Here is a 20,325-nt window from a genome sequence, read left to right on the forward strand (position 1 = left end):
ACCTAGTAGGGAAAAAAATGGAAGAAACCTTGGGAAAGGCAGTTCAAAGAGACACCCTGTCCAGGTAGGCTGGGCATGCAGTGGGTGTCAAAAAGAATACATGATACAATACACAGCACAAAACACAAGTAATCCTCAATATAAAATAATAGTAAAATAAAAATATTACAAGTACAGAGCAGAATTTAATAGTAGATGATGATATCACATAATATGATTTGGATTTATAGACAAATTTGAAATTTACCTTTTGTTCATCTAAAGTACCTGAAAATTAAGTTGCCACAAAGCATCAATGCCACTTTACTCATTACAATTTAATTGAGACTACTTTAAGGTAGCACGTTGGCCACTGCCTCTCTAGCAGGAGACCAGGGCTCGAGTCCCTGATGCTCCCTGTGCTATGTTTGTCTCCCACCGTCCAGTGGACTGGTAATGCTAAATTGGCCTCTGAAGTGTGTGTGTGTTTATTCTGTGATGTGAAAGCGCCCTGACCAGGAGTTTGAAAAATAAAGGGATGGTTGGACAAACACTTTGGCTTTCAAAGTGTAGAAAATAACATTATTGTATTGTGTTATATTTTAATGTCTTTAAATGAAAGAAATTCTACAGTTATCTTGCATGATTTATACTTAGCTTTTGACACCACTGGCCACTTTATTGTGTTACACAGCTTTGAAAAAAACACAGGCCTCTCACATACTTTCCCCTTGGGATTTAGATAATATTTATCAAAACTTATTTTGGTATACTCCATCATTAAATTCTAAAGTATCCCTCAGGGCTAAGAACTAGGACTGCTACTGTTTTCACATTGCATGTTGCCTTCAGAGGACTATCATTAGAAAACAAATCATTTGCATTAAAACATATGCAGAGGATATTCAACTATACCTTTTCTTCAAATAAAACAATGCTTTTCCTAATTCACCTTTAATCGTGTCAACAATTAATTGGATGAGTGATAAGTACATGTTTGACTACAGAAAAATCAGAAATGTTATTAATTGACGAGAATAATCCAGAAACACAAAAAGGTCCTGATACTTTTTAAGACATTTTTACTGAATCAGCAAACAAATTAGTAGACATCAGTTTACCTGTTAGGTAACACAGTAGAACACAATCTAAAACTTGTTTTTACGTCTTAAAACTATAGGAAAAGTAATGTTTCCTAAGAATGAAGAATACAAAGAAATGTACAAATGCTATTTATTTTTAAAATTGACTGCAGCAACGTGCTATTTATTGGCTGTTCACTTCAAACTGTTCCATTTGTAGCTTTGCGTTAATTAAAAATGTATTTCCAGTAATGATTCTTACATTTACAAAGTATCACATACAGTATCTCCTGTTCTTAACTCTTTATACTGGCTTCCAGTTAAGTTTTAGGGATGATTGTAGCCTAAAGTGGATGAGAAATTCTCAGTCTTTCACTTCCTTCTCTTAGTTTCCTTCGAATATTTTATTAAACCACAATAGTTCATAATGAATACACAATAGAAACAAGTTATACACAGAACAGCTGGTTTCTTTGTCATCTGCATTTTATTGCTAACTAGCTATGTTACCTGTCAAAGACAGGTAAGAGAATACATCCATCCATCCATCCATCCATTTTCCAACCCGCTGAATCCAAACAGGGTCACGGGGGTCTGCTGGAGCCAATCCCAGCCAACACAGGGCACAAGGCAGGGAACCAATCCCAGGCAGGGTGCCAACCCACCGCAGGGTAAGAGAATACATTTAAATATATTTGATACTTGGCATCTTTTGCCTTACATGAATCCTCAGTGTTCATCCTATGCCTTTCTTTCGATTTATCCTGTGAATCAACCTGAGTTGGCCAGTTTTTCCTCTCTCAATCTCACTTCCGTAAAAAACCTGCTTCTCAGACTCTGTCATTTTGAAGAGTGTTGCTCATCAGCTGTTGGGTTTTTGAATACCACCAATGGCAGATGGGTCTCCATTACCTGCTATGTGAACTTCACTTGCATTCTTGTGAATACTTCCTGTTAGGGCTGGGCGGTATGACCAAAATTCTATAGCACGGTATATTTCAAAATTATACAAATTTCACGGTATTCAACGATATTTTTTTTCCCCATGCATAAGTGGATGTTAACCACATTTTCCACTGCAATTACTGCAGTAGACTGGCTAATAATAACCTTTTTCACTGTCATAAGAATTGTACAAAACAATTTTTAATGTGCACACAAGTATTAATACAGGTTTGCATGGCCTCATAAAGTGATAGTTTTCAAGGGGGTGGCACTAATGAAGAGAAGGAATCACATTGCATGACAGTTACAATCAAAATATAGAACCATTTTGTTGAACAAAGTTTGCAAACAACTTAAACTATAATTTTGACAACATATTTTCAACCATCCAAAGAGGCATTTAGTAAAATATCCAGAGGTGCTTGTCAAAAGTTATATTGCACTGAGCAACGTCTAAGAAAAGGAATAAATAGTAAATATTTTTTGTAAACCAACTACACTTTCTGTTAATGTTAAAAATTTGTGCCCACTGACATGTTAGCTATATGGATTGTGATGGCATTGGTCATCTCGATTCACGGCTTGCTTTTTTTGTCGTAGGCAGTCCTCTAGCAAATGTGTCTACAAGTAACATTTGACTTGAGTGTCCTCTAGCTTTTTCAGAATGTGTTCCACACATTCATGGTACTCCAAAGCATGTTTGCGGCTAAGGTGGTGCAGCAAATTGCTCGTTTTGCTGCCTCCAGCGACAACTTTTTGGTCCACATCCGATCTTTTAAAACCAAAATCTCCAGACAACAGACGCAGCTCCTTTCTTCGGCAAAAGTTCTTCTGTGTAATCATGTTCAACTTTATCATCTGCTACAGCTTAAGTTTCAGAATGTTCTCGGTCCATTTTTACCACTCAATACCTTCACTAACGCATGTACTCCGTTGCATGCATGTTTAGCGGTGTAGCAGTGAAAAATGTCCCCCCTTAAATAGTTTCCCACTGCGCCACGTTCTGAATGTTGTTTAGGCTATTTAAACCGGTATTGCGGATAAGAAAAATCCATATCATAACAAAAATAAAAAACGGTTTTCGGTATGAACCGGTATACCTTCCAGCACTACTTCCTGTGTTTGTCTCCTACATCCTTCCTTGCCCAGCACTTTCCTGCATTGATCGTATTTGACTGAGCAACCACAGCAAAGCTGACCAATTGGATCAAAGCTTAACTGACCAATTGGATCAAAGCTAAACTGACCAACTGGATAAAAGCTAAACTGACCAACTGGATAAAAGCTAAACTGACCAATTAGATATCTCCAAAGAACCAGACCCACAAACACAGACATTAGTGTTTTATAATATAGATAGAGAAGGAACATTTAAAAACTGTGAATTCAGGGGTTTAGGACCTGAAGAAGCAATTAAGGCTGGGGAATTTTAACAAGCAAGATGACTACAATTAAGCATACTAAAAATTACCTAAGCATAAACATAAGTGCTTTGACAGCAATAATTGACTTCTCATTAGGAATCTTGTTGGAATAAAACCTGCAGTAACCACGGCCCTCCAGGACCAAAATTTGCAGAACCCTGGTGTATGCCCAACTAACTTACTTTTCTGCTGATGGTGATGCATGCAATATCAGAAAGTATGTTATGATGTCAGACTACTAAAGATTAATGATAAATAAAAGGGGGAGGCTCAGCTTTTAGTTACAGCTATGGAATGATCTGTCTTCTTGAATAAGAGATGCCCCATCAGTCTCAACATTTACTGTAAATCCAGCCCATGACTTTACTCTAACATACCTAGATTACAGCTGCTGATTAGCTATTCAACTTGCATCTCTGATTGTCACACTTGCATATTTGTGCAAAATGACTATCATTATGTAATGTTATGGACCCGCCTCTATTCTATTTTCTCTGTATTCTGCTATGGCACTTTGTGCCACTGCTATATTCCCATGCTGCTGCGTTTGCACATGGGAAGTGACGCCAGAGACAATAGGAATGGAATCCAGTGATACAAGGACTTAATCATGTTATTAGACTTCCTAGCGTGTGTGTACATTTTGCTCAGGCGCACTGGATCAAGTGTATCAGAACTGTCCTTTGTGAGGCCCGTACAGTTTTAAATAGAAAAATTTCAGTCAACGGACTCCTCTACTCATTTCTTACCTGGCCATTTAAATTATAATGTTAACAAACTTAATTTGTCATGATTTTATATTAATCACATTGAAATTTGCTCTGTTTTGCGGTGTACTCAATTGTATATACAGTTAATTACTTATGACACAGTTAAATTATTTATGTCATTGCTTTATAGTTGTAAGTAAACTTGGAAAAAAAGCTCAGAGCCTGTATGGAGTGAACAGTACAACAGCAAAATAAATTGACTGGAATATAAAAGTCTGCTTCTTCCATTTTATTAATTAATATAAATGAGTTTATATTATTGGCTTTTTGTATCTAAGTGATTTTCTTGTTCTAAAATTTCTCATGATTGAATGGGTACAACAGACACACAGTATAATGTAGTGCTGCATTCCAGCTGTTTGAACCTTTGTTCAATTTTCAACTAAGATGCTATCCATGTGAAGACTCAATTCCTTTAAAAGCAGTCTGTTTAATGGGCTGGAGTCCAGTCCAGGACTGGTTTGTGCCTTGTGTCATCAGGGGTTAAAGAATATATTGTGAGTAAAAATGATTAATTCTAGTTGCTTTAAATATATTTTCTGTATTCAAATTTACAGGCTTTTAATGAGGATTTTTAGCCTCAGAACTGGGCTTTAGCTAGGTTTCAATTTCAAGTCATCCGATACGCTGTAGGATCATCTCATTAAAACAAAAGGCATGGAGCTTGGAACCATTTATAATTGATCAATATGCTTAAACAAGAAACAAACACTTAAACAGTGTTTTGCTTTGTCATTTTCAAATCCATAATGAGATTAAAGAGAAAGATATTGAGTTGTACATTGAGAAAGCAGTTAAGCTCCTTACACTGACAGAAGAGGTACATGCTGTATTTAGGTAGACCTGTGCTGTATTTAGGTAGACCTGTGGGCAGTGGTTGTTTCCTTTATATTTTTCTCCTACATGTGGGAACTCCATTAATAATTTTGTTAAAATTCTTCTATCTTAGGAATTTCCCAGAATTACGTACTTTGTTTAAATGGTTTGACAGCATATACTGTATATTGGTAAAATAATACTAGTAGTGTAAATTATGAAGCCAACAATGGGAGCATACAAACTTTTCACTTTTACCTGCTTATATACCGATTTTTATCTTCATTTTGTGCTTTTTCCAATATTAAAATATTTTGAGAAAAGCAACCTTTTTGCTATAAATACCCAAATATTCATCAATCCATCCACTCACCATGTTTTATTTCTCCAATCCTGCTTATCCAGAGGATTGTTGTGGGAATCCAGAGCCTGTATTACCAAGTATCAGGCGCAAGACAAGAACAACATGTCTTGAGAGAAAACTGCAGCACCTGAATGAAACTCAGGCAGACATGGGGAGTGCATGTAAACTCCATGCATGTAACACCCGAGACTTGAACCCCTTTGTCTTTGTTGTGAGGCGGCAGCAGCACCACTGCACTACAGTGCTACCCTGCTAAATATTCAGTAATGGCCAAATAAAGCTGAGGCCTTAATTTGTTTGAATACAAATACGACACAGGCAGAAAGCACAGATGAAGAAGGCAAAGTCAGGGAAATAGTCACATGAATAGTTCTCTCCAGAAACTGTCAATTGTTAAATTAGCTTTACTATGACGTGTACTTTCATACATGCACTTAAAATAAATAGAAGTTCTGCAAAAAGATGAAAATATCATTTTTAAATTTCCTAATTGTTCCAGTAATTTTGTCCTGCACTCCAGTTCAACTCTTTTAAAAGGTAACTTTCTAAAATACTGCAGAGTAGGCACATACATGTACAGTGGAAGGTGGGGTGGCATATTTTTGTTGGCCTGATCACAAGAGATGCACTGGGACTTAAAGTTTAATTCTGGTCAAATTGTGGCACATTTGAAATAGCACCTACATTTTTTTTTTTTTTTTAGATTTTAAAGTGTTATGGTTACACTTATAGTTACATGAATCATGCATATGCACATTTATTATTTTACAACCTCAGAACTATTCATACTTGGCCTCAATGTGTCATGTGATAGTATATGCTCTGAAATTTTCATCTGTGCAACAGCATGACTTATCTGTGAAAAAATGCTGGTCTATCACTCTCATGTTTTCAAATTCAAGACCTTAATCAAGAATATAATATTACCTTGAGATTATATTTAACCGTATTATTGTATATTATGATGTTATGCATTGTAAGAAAATGTTTAAGATTAAATATTAAATGTTTTGAATAGCAGAAAAAAATCCACAATAAGTGATATTAGTGTAGTATACCATGGAAGTTTATATGATGCTTAGAAAAGAGAGGGACAGGCTATATGAACAATTTACTTGACTACATCTCCAAAGCATGTGAACTATCTTAAAAAGGGTCAAAGACAGGACTTGGACAAACTATAGAAAGCAGCATTTTTTGGTCAACACATCTGCAGCATATTTACATTAGTCATTTGGACTTTGTCAATAAATGTGCAAAAGCCATTTTCTATGCATAGGTATAGTTACAAAGGTTTAAAAAATAATTCTCAATTTAACAGCAAAAATAAAATATTAACTCTGCACTTTTTTGAAACACTTCATGATGAACCAGACTCTGAATGGAAGACCAGTGTATCATTGAGTATATACAGACATACAAACTCACTTGTACATTAGTCCAACTGCAACACTCAAGAAAACATTAGAAGTATAATTACATATTTTAAGATCAAACTTGAAGTGGCTGATTTAACCTATAAAAAGTTTTGGCCCATATCTAATAGTATAGAACTGCTTATTTTAATTTATTTTTCTGAAGTATTTTGTATGAATGCAAATGATTATGTCAGAGTTTCAGTAGGACTAGTGTCAAGATTCTGACTTGACCATTCCAAAATGCAGAATATTTTTTCTGCCATTCTATTTTTGATTAACACCTGTTTTTCTGTTCACTGTCAAAGGGCTGATCCAAATTCTTCTCAGCTTCAGCTACATGCCTCATATTTTACAGAGCATTTTGGAATTCCTTGTTCCTTTAAGGTCTAAAAGTCATGCAGCTCCTAAGAACAGCAAAGCGTTTTGCTGTTGGCGTGCTGTGCACTTTTACTAAAAAGTTAAAATCTTGCCTCATCTGTCTGTGTGTGTGTGCGTGTGCGTGTGTGTGTGTGTGTGTGTGTGTGTATATGTATGTGTTTGCTGTTTATAATGGCTCCTTATAGCAAAATAAGTACTGCTGCTGTGTCACAGATCCAGCATCCTGGGTTTGCTAGGCTTCATAAAAAGAAGCTAGCAGCATGTGCCCTGTACAAGAATGCTTATGTTCATGAATATATAGGAGTTCACTTAATTATAACACTGATACCGAGTTATTATTTAATAGTACAAACATCTCTCTAAAATTGTGCCATATGAAAGCAGTACACCACTAATTCTAAAATATTTTTTCATACAAAAAAATTACAGACGTAACAGAAGACAACTAAAGATAGATGATAAGCTGTAGACGCATAAATTGTAGTTACAGAGAATAAACCATTGGGTACTTGATCAAAAACAGTGCTCTATAGTTCCGGCTATCTTAAATCTGGGTTTCACACAGCACAGAAGAATGCATGCGAGGCTGCATTAGATCCTCTATCTTTTACATATACCCTGGTGACTGTTTTGCTCTCTTAGTAGATTTTAAGCCTCTTGACCCTTTCTTGTGTCTGTCTGAGTGTTGCCCTTCACAGTCATGTTCATTTTAAAAGCAGCAAAAGCAAGTTCTGACAAGACACAAAAGTGTGTTTTTCCTTATGCATTCATTCTCTTATCATCGCTCGAGCCCTTTCAGCAACTTTGCGCAGTCCTTTCTGGTATAGTACCTCCATGGTACTGTTCTAAGGCCCGAGTTTGAAGCCATAACTGTACTTTTCATAACTGTTCAAATTAACAATAACGTTATATTGGATTATTTATGCCGAAGATAAATTTTCACAACTCAAGGTGCAGCCAATGTATGAAAATATGATACCGCTTTGCCTCCAAATCTAAAGAAATGCAACTACTGTATTGTATGATGCTCAGGGCCTGTAATCAATGCCAATGTGACTGAGTGTGGGTATATAGTATGTGTGATTGATCTCTGTGAGCTGATACACTGGTGTGCAGTCTCAAGTTATTCACTTGCTTATACCCTCTGCCAAGATAGCTGTCTTTTTCCTGTTACCCTATGCAACAAATAATAAGTTCAGAAAATGGAGGATAAAAACACACACAGACAAAGGTGAATAAATAAAAACTTAAGTCAATGCCAAAAGCAAACATTTTTTTAGCTTTAATCAGCATCTTAAAAGACAAAAAAATGACGCTTCTAAATCTGAATACTTCAGCAAAGAATTTCCTTACTTCACTTTGTTAATTTTACACATTGTGAGGATAGCTATTACTTGTTTAGTGTTGCCGATTACTGCAAGATCAATTAAAATATTGAATGTCAAAATACTTACATACAGCATATAATATACTTACAAATATCTAATACTTACATATATATTTATAAAAAATATATTGTATCACTAACTGCATGCACCACGACAACAACATGTGTGCAAAGCTAGTGTAACTATACCACTATGTCAAATACAATAATTGAACAGCATAGTAAGAGGAGGAAAAAAAACAGCGACTACAAGAAATGAATCAACCACTGACATCAGGAGAAGCTGGAAAGTAAACCCGAAAGCCTGTGAACAGTATAAAAGGAGCTCTAGAGATATAGGACAGCTACAGTATAAAATTACAAAACAGGACAGCAAACAATTGCGGTAAAGTAACATTAAGTAACTAAAAGGAGATATATCAAGTTTAGTTAAAATATAAAACAGGCCACATAGTATCAAAACCGGGCAAAATCAATGTTCTTTTTTTAAGATTAAGGTTTTAACATTGACAAGGCAGCCTCTAAAACTAATACCACCTACAAGAACAAACAAAGGCAGCCATTAAGCAAGGCACTGTTACAACTTTTCATTGACATAGTTAAGTACAGTTTAACTGTGCTTTTTAAATTTTTCAGAATCTGACAGTTTATGTAAAAGCCATGTTGCTGGTGTGATTTATCAAATGAGGTAATGCTACTCGTGGATGCCAAGCCTGGTGTATTTGTATCACACTTTTCAAAGGCTTTCTTTTAGCCGTGGATCATGATTTATCCCTTTTACTATGAGTTAGATTAAGCTGCTTGAAAAAAAATAATCATTGTTTATTATTAATAACCATTATGCATAAATTTACATACTGCGGTGGGTTGGCACCCTGCCCAGGATTGTTTCCTGCCTTGTGCCCTGTGTTGGCTGGGATTGGCTCCAGCAGACCCCCGTGACCCTGTGTTCGGATTCAGCGGGTTGGAAAATGGATGGATGGATGGATAAATTTACATAAGGAATTAAACGGTTTAAACAAATAAAACTAGATGTGGCTTTATGCCTTTTGTTTTTATTTTATCCAAAAAGAATTACTTGCACTTGTTTGAATTATTGACATGAATTATGACAAGGTTGATACAAATTAAAGATTGTGCAATTTTTATGTATTAAATGAGTAAATGTTGGACTTCAGCTTTGATGTATTTTGATTATTTGTAAAAGCTACAGTAAATGCCCGCCATCTTTTAATGTTTCATCATCTTTACTTTGGCTGTGCATTTCAATTTCAGAAATACAGCATTCTGTTATAAAGCTAACCAATTATTGTTTAATGTGGATTAACTAGAGTGAGTTGAAATAGACAATGAGGCCAGTTCTTGCAACTTCTACATGTTAATTAGGAATGGAGGGGAGCAGTGTTTTGATTTTGGCTTTGAAACACATTTTTCCTCCAAAGACACTTCTAAAAAATACAGAACAGAGTAGAGATTTCATAAGAACTAATACTTCAGTACCAACTCTTTACCAAAGTTACGAAAATATAACAGTACTAGGTTTTGTACAGTATCAGTAGTTCCAAATGAATGTCCATAATGCATTCATGTATAACTACAAATACACAAAATACAAGAACCAAACTGAATAAAAACTACAGAACATATAAAAATGGCTCACAGTAGTGATACAACAGCACCAGATTAACACGTGCCAAAAAAGAAAAGCTGCTGCAAGTAAGTCTAGAAATGCTTTGTGCCTGAGAGTGGAGAACGTCAGTGGGCAAAGGTGGGAATCATGCTTATTATTAAATTAAAAAAAAAAAGCCAAAACACACACATACAAAATGCCGTTTGTTATTGGCACTTTTATATTATTACAGTGCAATTAGAGAAATAGACTTTGAAAGCACAATCATGTGACCAATCAGATGTGAGTTGTAATCATTTAACTTGAAGTGCCACAAAGTTATAAAAGCAAACAATGATGGTGTGATGAATTGCTTTTTAGTAGCATATCCTACACACTCCTTAAAAAAGTAATGGAGGCTTTACATTCATTCTCTAATTGCATCGAGCACATCTACAAATACCTGGTCCAAACATCCATTCTTTTTCTAACTGGTTTATACACAGTAGTTCACAGTTGCAGAGGAAACCTCAAATGCACCCACTATTACTCATATATAGAACTATGGGAATCTGCACACAAGCAGTACTAGTAACAGCTGTAGAAGGTAAATACTGAGGTAAGATTCAAATGTAGGGGCTATTTGGCTTGTCTACACTGGCAATACAATGAGCTGCCCCATTTGCTAATACCAAAATAAAATTAATTTAGTACTTCAAAGCACTCAGATTATGCAAATCAGCAGAATACGGAAAATGGCACACTTCATTGTTAAATATGACTATGCAAACACTAAATTTTGGAAGCCAAACTAATGTCCATTAGTCTAACCCATTAAATGTGATGAACATAATGAAAGCACACATCGTATATTTAAAAGGTACACTGACAGTAATGCAGTCTACCAGTTTCAGTGCAAGGCTAAGCAATAACAAAGTCTTATCAGTTATATAAGATACTTTGAAAACAGTACAACAAATTGTGGTTATAGGGGATCTTCTAATAAATAAACTTATAAAACTAATACGTTTGATTTCACACAAAAAAAATTAAGTTTGGACAAATGTTAAAAAAAAAAAGATTAGGGACATATTTGATAATGATGCAAGTATAAATCTTATATATCCTACAATAGCAAATGTTACAAACCTAACAGATGGGTTCTCTGACAAACCAGATTTTAAAACCAACTTTAAAGAGGTGTTTTAACTAAAGGATCCTGAATTACCTTGTAACTCACTAATCGGACAGTACAGACAAAATAATGTTTGAATTTTTATTTTTAGTATTGAGTTGAAGCAGTATTTTTCAAATATAGGAGTAAATATCTAAGAATAAATCTGAACTGTGCACATGCCAAGGTAAATAAGGTAGTCCAGGATGATACCATCATCCACATTGAAAAAAAGATAAGCAACTGTGTCTGTCCAGTTGTTATGTCTCTAATTTGAAAAATGTTGCATTACAAACATTTTTAGTAATACATTGAATTGCATTTGTTAATCCAATACATGGCTCATCACAAACATTTCGACCGATTTTACAAATTCCATACCAAATGGCATATAACCAAGACATATGTATTGCGTGATGCACTTCGAATGTTAACGCTGAGGTCCATGTTCACTACTTACATTTCATCCTGTCTTAGATGGGTAGCATAGCTGGTCCATTATAACCCTTATGCTGCAATTCCCCCATTTGCTGTTACTCTTCAGGAATTCCCATGTCTATCACACATTAAAATTGAAGCCCTGCATTGCATTTTGATATCTATGAAAGCTAACAGTAGTTTATTGCAATACATAGTTGGTTAATTACTTGATAGATATATCACTATTACAAAGCTGTTGTTACAATTAATATTTATATTTTATATTCTATTACTGAAAAAGGCACAATATTGTTCACTTAAAAATGACAATACTTTTCATAAAAACTGTCAAATGGAATTTCTCCGCAATCACCATCCATCCTTTGTCCTAACCTGCTTATCCAGAGCAAGTAATTAATCTTTGTAGCAGAGGCACAATGACTGTCTGCTCCAGTGTATGCAGATTATTTTTCCAGACAAAAATGTAATGCACGTTTTATACACTACTTGGCTATTTTCACAATTGAAGCATTGGACAGTTAATTGTAATTGTATAATTGTGTAATACCACAATTAAAATTAATGCATTCAAAACTTTCGCCTTTTTTATGTTTCTGTTGGTCTCTACATGAAACAGAGTTCTAATAATTGCTTATCTTTTAATCAACTTCTACTTTAAAACATAACTGTTTTACTACAATAACAAAATTGAACTGCTGCGTTGACTGTTTCATACTAATAAGAAAAAGTGTGAATTTTACTTTAAACAAAAACACAAGTGACAATCCTGGGACCTAAACGCAGGCCTGCGCACTGCCCATGTGGGGTTTAACTGTTCTCTCCATTTCAACACATGTACTCTGGGCGCCTTCATTCATCCCAAAAATGTTTATGCGAAATGTACTCTTAACAAGTTTCCAGCCTGTGCCCCGTGTTCTTAATGAATTAATTTTAAAGTGACAGTCTCAATCCATCGTACTAATTTCATTCATTACAATTATGTTACATTTATTTGCTTAGCAGATACACTTATCCAAAGTGACTTACAAAAGTGGTAAACATAGTCAAGTAACAGTAGGTTTGGGCTTGTTTGTTCAGCAAGTGTAGTATGACAGGTAACAAAAGGCTGATTGCCACAAATGAAAAAGATGTAACAAATATACAATAATGGATTACAATCAATAAAGCAATTAAACTTAGTCTAACAACAAATTAACAAACAATATAAAATATCACAGATCAATTTTATTTCATAATTTTAAACACTACAGTTATATCACCTCTTAATCTCCATTTGCTTAAACTGAAAACTTCTTTAGGGCGGCACGGTGGCGCAGTGGGTAGCGCTGCTGCCTCGCAGTTGGAAGACCTGGGGACCTGGGTTCACTTCCCGGGTCCTCCCTGCGTGGAGTTTGCATGTTCTCCCCGTGTCTGCGTGGGTTTGCATGTTCTCCCCGTGTCTGCGTGGGTTTCCTCCCACAGTCCAAAGACATGCAGGTTAGGTGGATTGGTGATTCTAAATTGGCCCTAGTGTGTGCTTGGTGTGTTTGTGTGTGTCCTGCGGTGGGTTGGCACCCTGCCCAGGATTGTTTCCTGCCTTGTGCCCTGTGTTGGCTGGGCTTGGCTCCAGCAGACCCCCGTGACCCTGTGTTCGGATTCAGCGGGTTGGAAAATGGATGGATGAAAACTTCTTTAATCTTTCCTCATAACTCATCCCATGAAGTCCTGGAGTCCACCTAGTCGCTCTTCTCTGGACTTTTGCCTGGCACTGCTACTTTATGTCTTTTTTATAGCCTGGCAACCAAAACTGTACACAGGACTCCAGATGAGCCCTCACTTAACTCCAGGTATTCACCCAGTAGGAGTGAGTACAGGTATTTACGATAGTATGGCCTATGAAGGACTGGTGCAAGGGGTTTGTTCCTGCCTTGCATTCAATGCTGCTGGGTATGACCCATGATGGACTGGCATCCCAGACAGGGGGTTGTTCCTGCCTTGTGCTGAATGCTGCTGGAATAGGCTCTGGCTCCTTGTGCCCCTAAACCATATTACCAGGTTTGGAAGTGGGTAAGATGGAACTGTTAACTGTTATTCAGTTTGTCTCTTTATTAAGCTACAAATAAGATGTTTTCCTTTGCATATTTCACATAGTTGTGTACTGTAATATGAAATGATGTGTGACAGCAACAAATATTAAGGTAATTAATTAAATATGCTTATATAGTACTTTTCTACCTTACTCAAAGCACTTTACATACACAGGGGGGAATCACTTCAACTACCAACAATGTGTAGCATCAACCTATGTGATAAAACAACTGTTATTTTTGCTCCAGTACCCTCACCACAAATTAGCTATTAATTGGTGAAATTGGAAGAGATATTTAACCAATAAGGGATTGGGTGATTAGGTGGCCAGAAGGTCCAGGTCAATGTGGGCAGTTTATCCAAGACAACTGGTCAACACTCTACTCCTTTTAAAAGATGCCCACGAATCGTTAATGACAGCAGAGAGTTGGGACCTCAGTTTTATACCTTTTCCAAAGGAGAGTGTCAATTGTTATAGCACAGCATCCCTGACACTACACTGACGCATTGGGAACCACGCATAGACCACAGGGCACTGTCTAATGGCCTCACCAACACCTCTTAATGCAGCAACCCATCCTTTTCCTTTATGGTCTCCCATTCAAGCACTGGCAGGGCCAAAACATGCTTAGCTTCAGGTGGATTACCTGTGGCTGCTAAATTGTACCCACTGCACTTCTGGCTGAGCACTCATTTGGTTGTCAGCTCTTGCGCACACACAAGAGCCCATCCCTAGAACTTAAGGTAGGTGTGACTTTTGTCGGGGTGTGTCGCAGACTGATTTGACAGAATCACTGAGGATGTAAAACTACACGACTAAAAATAACAGAACACAGATTATGCAAATGAAGGCTACAACTGTCAATTGCTAGAGAAATTGTGTAGTGTGATTGGGGTTTTTCTTTTGAATATTACTTGATATAACTTGTTTTTAACACAAGTACTCAGATCTTAAATTTTGGCTAATTTGACAGCCTTACTTAAGATTTTTGTTTTGCTTTGTAGTGAAAATTGAACTTTTTATACAATATAAAAACATAAGCATTACTTTTGCAACACACAATGTATGACAACACCCAGTTTGGAAAATTCTTATTTAAAGTAGCAAATCACCCTAAGTGACAGACTTTGGAGAGCACCTGGACAAACTCACTTCTTCATGCTGTGAATGTAAACAATATCTGTACAAACAGTGGGACTGAACACAACTGAAGATACTGACAGCACATTCAAAACAGAACAAATATAATTGGTTTGTCTGGTCAATGTTTTTCAACTGGCACTTCGTCTATGGGTGGTTCTAGCTTTGCCTGGATGCTGTGAGACAGGAAATAGGCGGACTAACTCATAAAACACAAGAAAAAGCAGCACTGCACAATCTGGAGTCAGAACTGTACTCGGAAATTAGAAAGCTTTATGTAAAGGACAATCATCACAGCCTGGAAACAATACGCGGAGCAGCTGAGAATATCCAATCTCACAAAACAATAACAACAAAAGAAATATTTTAAAAAGCTAATGTGATTGGCGTTATATGGGAAACAGCGGATTTTAACAGAACTAACTTTGATTTGGACTATCAGTTCACAACCTGGAAACAATACGCCGAGCAAATGAGAATATCCACTCTCACAAAACAATAACAACAAAAGAAATATTTTAAAAAGCTAATGTGAATGGCGTTATATGGGAAACAGCGGATTTCATTAGAACTAACTCTGATTTGGACTATCAGTTTCGTCATATAAACTGAACACTAACTAACTTGACTATGCAGTGTTAGATAACATTTACAACAAACAGGAGGAAAACACGTTTCGGCTTTCAGTGTCGATTTTTACACCGTATGAAGTAGGCGATCGTGTCATGCAGCTTGTCTAATTAACGAGTATCGTAGACTTCACCGTACCGGATGACGTCCGAAGCCGGCCCTCCTAGAGACTGTAAAGCGACACTGTCTCTTTAAGATAAGGAAAAGGAAGCACTTTCTCTGACATTTTTCTCACACAAGCACTGGACACGTCAACGGTAGTGGTTCGAAGGGGAAAAACTACTTCTCGTCCGTGGAAAAAAAGGATAGTCTTTGAAGCTGCTTGTTTTTAAGTCTTTTCGTTCTGTAATGCACCTGACACTCGACACAGTCACCTTCCACCTTCTCCTCCCAATGAATCCCACCTTTGCGGCAACACCTTACGTAAATTAACCTCAGGGAGGGTTGCCAGAAACCTACAAGTCGCCCAAACCTACCAACTTATGCAACAACACCGCACCACCCCTCTCGCAATCCCCACATTCGTCAGCACTGGCACTTCTGAAACGAAGTTACATTAAAAAAAGCTCGCGCAGACAGGTAAGTCTTTCAATCTGACGTCGGTTACGGAGCACGTCGCCGGCTTCGTAACACCTGTTGCCACCACCGATCACTGTTTTCGGCTCTTACCTGCTGCTGCGTCTTCGCCAACCGTAGGGTGTTTAACCGCACGCGCTACTCCGGTTACTAAACAGACGTGAAGAAAGCCGAGTCCATGCGGGTCCTTCCTCCCCTTCTCTCTCCCTCTCTCTCTCTCTCGCGCAGTCGGCACCTCGGACCCGGAAGGGGACGCGTCGCGCTGCTCAAGCGGGAGCTGCAACATCCGGGAACTCGCCCCGGCTCGCTTCCTGCGTCTCCAATAGCAATGACGACTAGAGGGTAGACGCTCCGTGCATTTTACATGTTCAGTAAGTTTGAATAGCAGTAAAAAAAAAAAAGCTTTTTTGCCATTGAGTTTCTGCTCGGTTGTAATTTCGTTGTTAATAAACTCTCCATGAAGTGATCTAACATCCATCAGCAAGATCTGATGTCCTGATTCCATACAATTTGGAATGTACTGTACTATTGGATGTACTGTAAAACTTAAAAAAACTTTGTTTCATAATACCTATTTAATTTATTTTTATTTTTTTTTTTTACAAAAGTAAAGACTTCTTCTTTCGGCTGCTCCCGTAAGGTGGTGCACAGCGGATCATCTTTCTCCATATCTTCCTGTCCTCTTCATCTTGTTCTGCCATGCCCATCACCTGCATGTCCTCTCTCACCACATCCATACATCTTCTCTTTGGCCTTCCTCTTCTCCTCTTCCCTGGCAGCTCTATTCTTAACATTCTTCTCGCAATATACCCAGCATCTCTCCTTTGCACATGTCCAAACCAAACCAACGCAATCTCGCCTCTCTGACTTTGTCTCTCCCAACCGTCCAACCTGAGCTGACCTTCTAATGTCCTCATTTCTAATCCTGTCCATCCTCGTCACACCCAATGCAAATCTTAGCATCTTTAACTCTGCAACCTCCAGCTCTGTCTCCTGTGCCACCGTCTCCAACCCATATAACATAGCTGGTCTCACTACCGTCCTGTAGACCTTCCCTTTCACTCTTCCTGATAACCCATCCATCCATCCATCCATTTTCCAACCCGCTGAATCCGAACACAGGGTCACGTGGGTCTGCTGGAGCCAATCCCAGCCAACACAGGGCACAAGGCAGGAACCAATCCTGGGCAGGGTGCCAACCCACTGCAGGACACACACAAACACACCCACACACTAGGGCCAATTTAGAATCGCCAATCCACCTTTGGACTGTGGGAGGAAACCGGAGCGCCCGGAGGAAACCCACGCAGACACGGGGAGAACCCGGGAAGCGAACCCAGGTCCCCAGATCTCCCAACTGCGAGGCAGCAGCGCTACCCACTGCGCCACCGTGCCGCCCTTCCTGATAACCGTCTGTCACAAATCACTCCTGTCACTCTTCTCCACCCATTCCACCAGTGATGTGCGGTGAGGTTCATGGTTGGTGACTCCTTCAGAGTCGGATTTACAAATATTTGAACCCCAAAGAGTAGCTTATTCACTATTTAATTGCCAGCATGCACTTTGACTATGTTTCATATCTTATCAGCATTCTTTACATACACATAGGTAAGGTACATATTTGGATAACAAAGAACGGTATATTTCTAGCGGCGAGCGCATTTGCTCTGCACCTTCCATGTGTTCTAAATTTGCCGATGCAATTGCATAGTTCATACTCATTCAATACAAATGAAGTATAGAGAGGTGTACGGTCCGCTGCAGTGCACTTGACTCTCTGATATCAATGATACTTATTGGCACCTCTGCGTAGAAGAACAGCAGCAACAAGCACCTGTTGGGCTCACGCCTTCTGACTGCACATAAAAAACAAATAACTCAAGGAAGTTAACATTATTGGAAATGCAAACATGCCATGACAGAATATGATATATCTCAGCAAGGGTTCCTCCCCTGGCAGGGGTTCCAATGCTTTTTTGGGTCTTTGTTTCACATTTTTGATTTATATATGTTACTGTTTGGGGCGGCACGGTGGCACAGTGGTAGCGCTGCAGCTTCGCAGTTCGGAAACCTGGGTTCGCTTCCCGGGTCCTCACTGCGTGGAGTCTGCATGTTCTCCCCATGTCTGCGTGGGTTTCCTCCGGGCGCTCAGGTTTCCTCCCACACAGTCCAAAGCATGCAGGTTAGGTAGATTGGTGATTCTAAATTGGCCCTAGTGTGTGCTTGGTGTGTTTGTGTGCGTCCTGCGGTGGGTTGGCACCCTACCCGGGATTGGTTCCCTGCCTTGTGCCCTGTGTTGGCTGGGATTGGCTCCAGCAGACCCCCGTGACCCTGTGTTCGGATTCAGCGGGTTGGAAAATGGATGGATGGATGGATGTTACTGTTTCTTTTGTTTATAATTTTCAGTATTCTTTGTTTTATGTACAGTGTCCTCCATAATGTTTGGGACAAAGACATGTTTTCCCTTGATTTACCCCTTTGCTCCACAGTTTAAAATTACAAATCAAACAATTCAGACGTGATTAAGTACACATTGTCGACTTTAATATAAAGGTATTTGCATACATTTCAGTCACAGCATGTAGAAATGATAACACTTTTTATACATGCCCCCCATTTTCAGGGCACCATAATGTTTGGGACATAGCAATGGTAGGGATATTAAATCAGGCATATTGTATCATTAATAAAGTATCTATCTATCTATCTATCTATCTATCTATCTATCTATCTATCTATCTATAACCCTTGCATGCAATGACTGCTTGTCAAAGTCATTTGGAGATACCTCAAAAAGTATTTGCGATATCTGAAAATGGATTTAAGATATATTGAAATGCATTTGATATATCATAAAATGTCATGCAGATATCATAAAATGTAAAGAAACATACGGTCGCGCACTTCCTTTGAATTGGCACAGGTGAAATACTCACGCGACAACAGATTCCAACACCGAGATTATTCAGCAATCCCAATGTCTCTAGTAATCAATAAACAGTAAAAATGCAGATAATTCATTGGTTATCACCGTCAGAATTCTGTTGCTTTAGCCCTAAGCATGGAGCATATATGTACAAGTCGCTAAAGCCTGCAAGCATTCAATACCCATCCGTCTCATAAAGCCACCGAGCAGCCGAACCTGAAATTTGTAGCCCTCTAGGACCGTCTCCCACCACAAATGCTACACATATCCGTTCCCTAAAATATTTATAAGATAGCTGGAAAAAAGTTTCAGATATCTTAAAACGTAAACTCGTTTTAAAATACCTGAAATTAATTTTGAGGTTTCTCAAAATGTTAATTTGTTCTATTACTTTCATGCATTACCATTATAGTCCACGAGATGGCGCATAGCAAACGTTAACGCTGATCACGTAAGAGTGTGACGGCCTTACGGGCAGAAATAGGCTTATATTATACTGTACAGATGTTATCAATACAAGTTTTGAATTAGAAAATTTCATTTTTTTTTCTGAGCCCTGCACTTCTGATGACCAGTTTTGTAACCTCGTCCTGTAACAGACGTGCTTAATTATAGCAAGAAAAGCGTCTGCTAAAAACAATTGTACAATGTCCAAATTACAACTTTTCATCCTCATTTTTCCCCGAGTGCGTCTAATGTGGCACTGCATGAAAAAAATGGCCAAACGTATGCACTTGAAAGTTTTACCACCAGCGATTTTGCCCTGAATTATGTTCATTTGTTAACTAACGCCTACAATGAATTGATAGTTTCAGGTTTACAGTGCGTGCTGCAAAAACATCTACCACAAATAAATGCTCATTGTAAAGGAGTGAAGAAATATTGTGTAATGTTAATCGATGGTTATTAATGAAGGTTATTATAAAGAGTTACCAATACATGAATTAATATTTAACAACATGTACAACTTGAAAGTGCATAATAAGATAAACCACTATTTAGTTTATGACTTTTAAATGAAGGTTATTATAATGTCTTACCTACATAACTGGTAAATGAAAATTATAATTACGGGGAGGAGGAGGTTGGGATCATGCAGTGATACAGCGCGTTGCCGCACCCACCACACAACAAACACATCAGGATCACAATTTAGGACCTGAGCACAGCCATGTAACGGGTGACACCTCAGCACCAC

General features: G+C 38.0%; 1 protein-coding gene across 3 annotated transcripts in view; it reads right to left on the reverse strand.

Annotated features, from left to right (window-relative positions):
- Nucleotides 1-16,502, reverse strand: part of arfip1 (ADP-ribosylation factor interacting protein 1 (arfaptin 1)) — an 87,987-nt gene extending 71,485 nt beyond the window's left edge. For 2 of the 3 annotated variants that reach the window (XM_028802689.2, XM_028802688.2), the window contains exon 1: nt 16,295-16,502. In XM_028802689.2, the coding sequence (XP_028658522.1) occupies nt 16,295-16,487 (193 nt within the window). In that variant the 5' untranslated portion in view covers nt 16,488-16,502. The remainder of the gene's footprint in view (nt 1-16,294) is intronic. The other variant, XM_028802690.2, reaches the window with a different exon arrangement.
- Nucleotides 16,503-20,325: the final 3,823 nt, after the last annotated feature.

The sequence above is a fragment of the Erpetoichthys calabaricus genome, chromosome 5 (assembly GCF_900747795.2).
Source record: "Erpetoichthys calabaricus chromosome 5, fErpCal1.3, whole genome shotgun sequence".
In the NCBI taxonomy this organism is placed as follows: Eukaryota; Metazoa; Chordata; class Cladistia; order Polypteriformes; family Polypteridae; genus Erpetoichthys; species Erpetoichthys calabaricus.